General features: G+C 43.9%; 1 protein-coding gene across 1 annotated transcript in view; it reads right to left on the bottom strand.

The window, feature by feature from the left end:
* LOC109483978 overlaps positions 1-5865 on the bottom strand; it is a 9974-nt gene that overhangs the window by 2542 nt on the left and 1567 nt on the right. Inside the window, exons 2-4 of the mRNA XM_019787135.1 lie at positions 1857-2341; positions 1165-1610; positions 544-1076 (exon numbers count right to left, since the gene is read on the bottom strand). Coding sequence (XP_019642694.1) covers positions 548-1076; positions 1165-1610; positions 1857-2341 — 1460 coding nt within the window. The 3' untranslated portion in view covers positions 544-547. The remainder of the gene's footprint in view (positions 1-543; positions 1077-1164; positions 1611-1856; positions 2342-5865) is intronic.

Raw genomic sequence — 5865 nt, 5'->3', positions numbered from 1 at the left:
CTTTGACCCGACGTGTACCCGAATCATTGATAGTACGGTTACGACCGCTCCTACCTGCACGACGTCGCCTCCTAGAACGTGAGCGGGAGTCGTACGAAGATGTGTCTGAGTCATAGTTGCGCCGGGAGCGTTTGCCTTTCTCTTTCTTCCTGCCGCCGACCCTAGTAGCGCTCCTCTTCTTACGCGACCCCCTGCGACGCTTGCGCTTGTCTGGTTTTCTCACGAACCCAACTCTGACTCGGTTGTGTCGGATGACAGCGTTTGGGGCGGTTTGTAACGAAAGGTCCCACTATGGCACCTAGGCGACGCTCTTCGGTGATCAACATGTGAAGAATACGTTGTAGCAGACCTATGATTCTTAGGAAAAACTGCAGGCGGACTATAGAGTTCTTCCTGAACGTTGATGGGCCAACCAAAATCCAAATAATCCACTATATGCTTGTGCTCGTAATCTTTGAGTAACTTTCTCCAGGTATGTATATTCAGATTTGAGTCCACCGGTCTACGAGCGCCAATATAGTTAGGAACATGAAATGCCGATACCTCTTCATGTAGCCTGATCGCCTTGTGTGCCGCCACGTGCGGGGCCGGGTCCCTGGGAGAAGTGGGCGGAGTTACCGAAGCTGCGATTTGCTCTGTCTGCCGGGCCCCGGCGTTTGTGCTGGCACTCTTGACTCGGGTGCGGTGCCTGAATCTCCCGAACTATCAAACACGCACTACAGACGTGTAGCAGTGGGGCGTTCCATCGTGTGCTCCAATGCCCGGAGGGTAGAGAACAGGACCCGGTCTGGAACTCGTCACAGTAGCGAGGTCTGCTTGCCGACACTCGAGCCTCTTTCACAAGCCCCGCCCTCGGCGCGTTGCCCACGTTGCCCCGAGCAACCCTAGCCTGTGTTCGGTAGTGTCTTTCACTGATAGCATCAAAGGCACCGCGGTTCCCCCATGCGAGCGATCCGTATTCCATCCCATACAGTAAAGATGCGTGAACTTCCCGTACTGCAACCCAATCATAGTAGACAGCATCGAACATAAGATCTGCTAGGTGAACCAACTTATGCTCTGCGTCCGTAGATACCATCCTCCTTCGCAGGGCTAAAATCCTCCGGTTCCCTTCCGGAAGGGAACCGGAGGATTTTAGCCCTGCGAAGGAGGATGGTAGATACACGATCACGATCGAGAACATTCTTAACATAGCCGTGCACAAGCATGGGTAGGGATAACTCGTCATAAGTCACGCCCCCTTCTTTACCATATCCCGGGAAATGCACCCGATGTTGTGGCCAATCAACTTTGACCCGACGTGTACCCGAATCATTGATAGTACGGTTACGACCGCTCTTACCTGCACGACGTCGCCTCCTAGAACGTGAGCGGGAGTCGTACGAAGATGTGTCTGAGTCATAGTTGCGCCGGGAGCGTTTGCCTTTCTCTTTCTTCCTGCCGCCGACCCTAGTAGCGCTCCTCTTCTTACGCGACCCCCTGCGACGCTTGCGCTTGTCTGGTTTTCTCACGAAACCCAACTCTGACTCGGTTGTGTCGGATGACAGCGTTTGGGGCGGATCCCTAGCCTCGGTTTTCTTCTTACGCGACCCCCTGCGACGCCGGCGCCTCTGGTTTTCTTGTGTAAGCTGACTCCTCTTAGCCTGTGTATACAAGCTCTCGGCCGGAGGTTAATGACCCCCACCCCTTTTGGGGGCGGCAACCTAGGGCGGCGGCCGCCAGGAGCGCGATTTAGTCAGGCTAGACTCCTCTGTGTCGGACGACCGCCCCGATTCAGTCTGTGATGATGTTGAAGTTGAATCAAAGTCGCTCTCGTCAAGGCGTTTGTCGCTGATCCTCCTCTCCTGGCTTGTAACTGGATTTAACAAGTCGTCCAAAGCCTTGTCCACCTCTTTGACCAATTTCCTAGATTCTCTCAGGTCTCGTATGTCAGGCTGGTCTTTCACTTGTGCATACTCCCTGCTCCGATCACGTGCGTTTTGGCGAGAAACCTGGGGAGGGGATTCACTTCTTGCTCGAACGCTGGCTTTCTCTCCGCCGTAATCCGACGATTTCTTTAGGTTGTATGATCTAGCCAACCTCACCTCCTCTTCCGCGTCTTCCGAGAGGCTGTCCGACCAGGCCTTACGCACTAGCTCCGGAACTTTACTGTGCCGCCGAAGGCCTCTGATCTTCTCCTGAACGTTAGCACTACCCCGCTGTCGTCCGAAAAAGTCTTCATCTGAGGTTCCTTCTGGTCGCTCAAAAGTGCACCTGCCGCGGCCGTATGGTCCCGGGTGTCCTTTCACTGGTAGCCGACACACAGAACATCGTCTCTTCTTCTTCTTCTCACGATCAGACTCTATATTCGCAAAAAAAACACCAGATGAAGAGACAAACAAAAGCAAGACCGGCACCCGCGTACCGTCAAGTCGAATGGCGTATCACGTGATCGTGTCAAGGGTTACGGGCCGAAACAAAAGAAACAGGGGTTTTCTAGACAATTAACAAAAATTACCAAGGGTCAATTTTTCCCAAATGATTCCGTGTATGAATTGCTTTACCAATGTTAATTACGTTTCTAGAGGTTCGGCCCTTTTTCAATTACATAAATTACCATACTTGTCTGTTTCTTTATATAGTTACTAGTTTATTCTTTCATCTATTATAAATATGTCTGTTTTCTATTAGACTACAAAAACAATTTAAGCACACTGTTTTGCAGAGAATAGAAAATACTGGCTTGCTACGTTGGTGGTTATCCTGGTATTAACTGGTGGGATCACCTACGGAATCATGGCAGGAGTCTATCACAACACCCGAGACATTCAGGAGGTAAGGTGTACATATTTGCAATGGGCTCTATTTTACACCTTACGTTTTATATGATATTATTTCTATTTATGTAATACTCCCATCAGGAATCGTACTCCAAAAGCAGCTGGGCTGGAAATTCATACTTGGAAGAAAGTGCAATGGTGTACCTAACCTAAAATGTGTAAGCATAGAAAAAAACATTGGACGTACAACACAAATTGAGATAGAATGTTAGTAGTGATCTTGCCTTTCTTTGGAACTTATATATGACAGTCTGGCATTCTCACTTTAAAATTATGAACGTACATGTATACAACACTAGAAAGGCCGGCATTTGCTCCGGAGCAAATACAGCATGCTTGTATTTCAGTCCATTTAATACCTAACAGTATGGTATGGACAGAAAAAAATATTAATAAATATATCATATATAATATATTATAGCGTTTTTGTATTAGTCCGCGAGCAAGGGTGATGCGGTTTGTCGAATGATTACCCAAATAGCAAAATGCGTTCTATGTGGAATTTCAAGGTAGTCGCACCATCGGATTTTGCGAAAAAAATTATCGCAATAACCTATATTTTTTTCCGTTTTTCAGAAACAGGAATCAGTAAGCTATTTCAGCATACAAGCCGTTAGCCTGGGAAAATTCGTTTTTTTTTCCAGCCTGGGAAAATTCGTTTTTTTTTTCAGGCAGGTCAATAGACAACAGAAAATAACCAAAATTCTATCGAAAGCCGGCTGGAAACCTCCGTTGACTGATATAATGAGATTTCCCGGCGTACTTTCTTGGCGGAGTTGTAGCCCTTCGGTCTGAGGGTGTCCGCCGGATCCAAAATCGTGAAAAAAAACTCCGGTTCGAGACCGTATGGGGCCAAATGACCTGACTTCTGCAATCTACAAGCAGATACAGAGTAGTGTGGGCAGGCAATCTTCAAGCAGATACGGAGTGGGGTGGATCCTGTCAAAAGTGCGGCAATTTGTATTAATAACGGAATATCCTTAATCTTGTTTGGGGATTTCGTGAACACTTTTAATCTAAATCACTGTATGGGAGTATTGAGCGCTACATGGGGGTTGGACCTTATACTGAAAAGCACTGTATGGGGGTTTCGAGAATACTTTATATGTGTATTGGGGAATACACGACAACATCATATGAAGAGCACCACATATGGAAATGGTTGATATGAAACAGTTCATTTTGGAATGAAGAAGGATATGAATTGAAATATGATGAATTTGCTGCCAAGCACATGTCTGCCTTAAAGTTTGCATTTATATTTCATTCTTCTTCTTCCAGGCTTCTCCTATGCCAGAAGTCAACAGCTTGAGCACATGGCATGCACCAGTACCGACAAACACACCTATACTTTTAGCTCTCATTAGTACCAACACACCCATTACTCGGACCATCGATGGAAGTACCAACCCTCCCAGCCACAAAAGTAAGTATAGATTAATTAATGTTAGCTTATTATATATAATAACTACAAAGTAACGATAAGCATGAGACTGAATGACTTAGCAACACAATTAGTTAAGTTTAACATAATAAGTATGAAATAGTATGTGTATCATTTGGGAACAAAATGCAACTAAAATAGAATAATATTCATATACTGTTCACATTATCTTCAAAATCATTGAACATTTACCATGTACCATTAAATATATAAAGTTATGTGATACAATGTTGCTATCACTGAAAGAAAGTAACTAACTAGAAAAAATTAAAGGAAATCAAAATAGCTGCAAATGGCTTTAGAAAAAAAACACTGATTTTCATAAATACAACATGAGATTTTCAAGAAGCCAATGTAACCCTATTCAGACCGGGCATTTTTGCCCATGCTGAGACCGGGATTTTCGAAGCCCGCCCCCTGTAACTCAACAACCACTTATCGTAGGGTCACAACATTTTCAGAGAATGGTGTAGTAGTAAAATTCAAACAGAACAACAACTTTGGGGTACTATGAGTTAGGTTTGGGGGCTATCCTTTCGTCCCATATACGGTTAGTTTCCTTGAACTTCCTATGAGGTCTTATGTGGTCTGTTGTCCTTGAAATATAAAATATGAAATATAAAGAATTATTATTGACTCGGGCAAAGTGTTGACATGTTGGTATAGTTTAGCTACAGGAACGGATCGATTAACAGTTGCCCTCCGCATGCTTTTTACCCAATTACTTATTTTTCAGAGTGCAATTTTCCATTTACGTACAAAGGAATAATTTACAGTTCCTGTACCACCGTCGACAACACTGGTCGTCCCTGGTGTTCTACAACTGCAATCTACCGGGGCGAATGGAAAAACTGTGACGCAAGTAAGTTCATGATCACGATGAAATGTATCCTTCTACAATTTGCCTTTCTAGATTCGTGTTGGACGTTGCCTGAACAACCTGGGCATGCTTCTTTAACTTCGTTTTAGCTGCATTTTGAACTCATGTACTCGATCACGGTCGAATCTTTAATGTGTGTCCAGTTTGTCGTTTTTCCGATTGAATATTTTCTGTTTACTCTCAGACTAACAAAGACCTTTTAATCCGTGGGAGCACGTGGTAAAGAAAACGAAAGGGTTAATTTCCTATTGTGTGGACTTTGGAGCAAAAATATTTTCTGTTAAAAAAACATTAATTCTACCAACACTAAAAAGGTTGGAAAAACCAAACTCTGTTGGTTCTGTACATAAGAGATAATCCTTTCGTCCCATGCACTGTTATTTTCTTTCCGATTTTTTCCCCGGCAGAGACGGTCGCTAGATTTGAGGGTGTGCAGCTTCAAATAGAAACGCCAAATAAACTGAGGTGTGCCCCATTAATTTCAGTAAGGCATATCTCTATTATGTGGTCTATTGTCTGTTGATGCGTTTAACGTAAGTCTTATTTTTTTCATTTTTTTTTCAGATGATCTCAAACACCGAACAGGTATGTCCTGTTACTTTTTAAAAATTGTTATATATATCTATCTATCTATATATCTATATCTATATCTATATATCTATATCTCTCTCTCTCTATATATCTATCTATCTATATATATATATATATATATATATATATAT

Source organism: Branchiostoma belcheri, unplaced genomic scaffold, assembly GCF_001625305.1.
Source record: "Branchiostoma belcheri isolate BF01 breed outbred unplaced genomic scaffold, Haploidv18h27 scaffold677, whole genome shotgun sequence".
Classification (NCBI taxonomy): domain Eukaryota; kingdom Metazoa; phylum Chordata; class Leptocardii; order Amphioxiformes; family Branchiostomatidae; genus Branchiostoma; species Branchiostoma belcheri.
The sequence above is the reverse complement of the archived record's forward strand: the minus strand, read 5'-3'. Positions and strand labels throughout refer to the sequence as shown.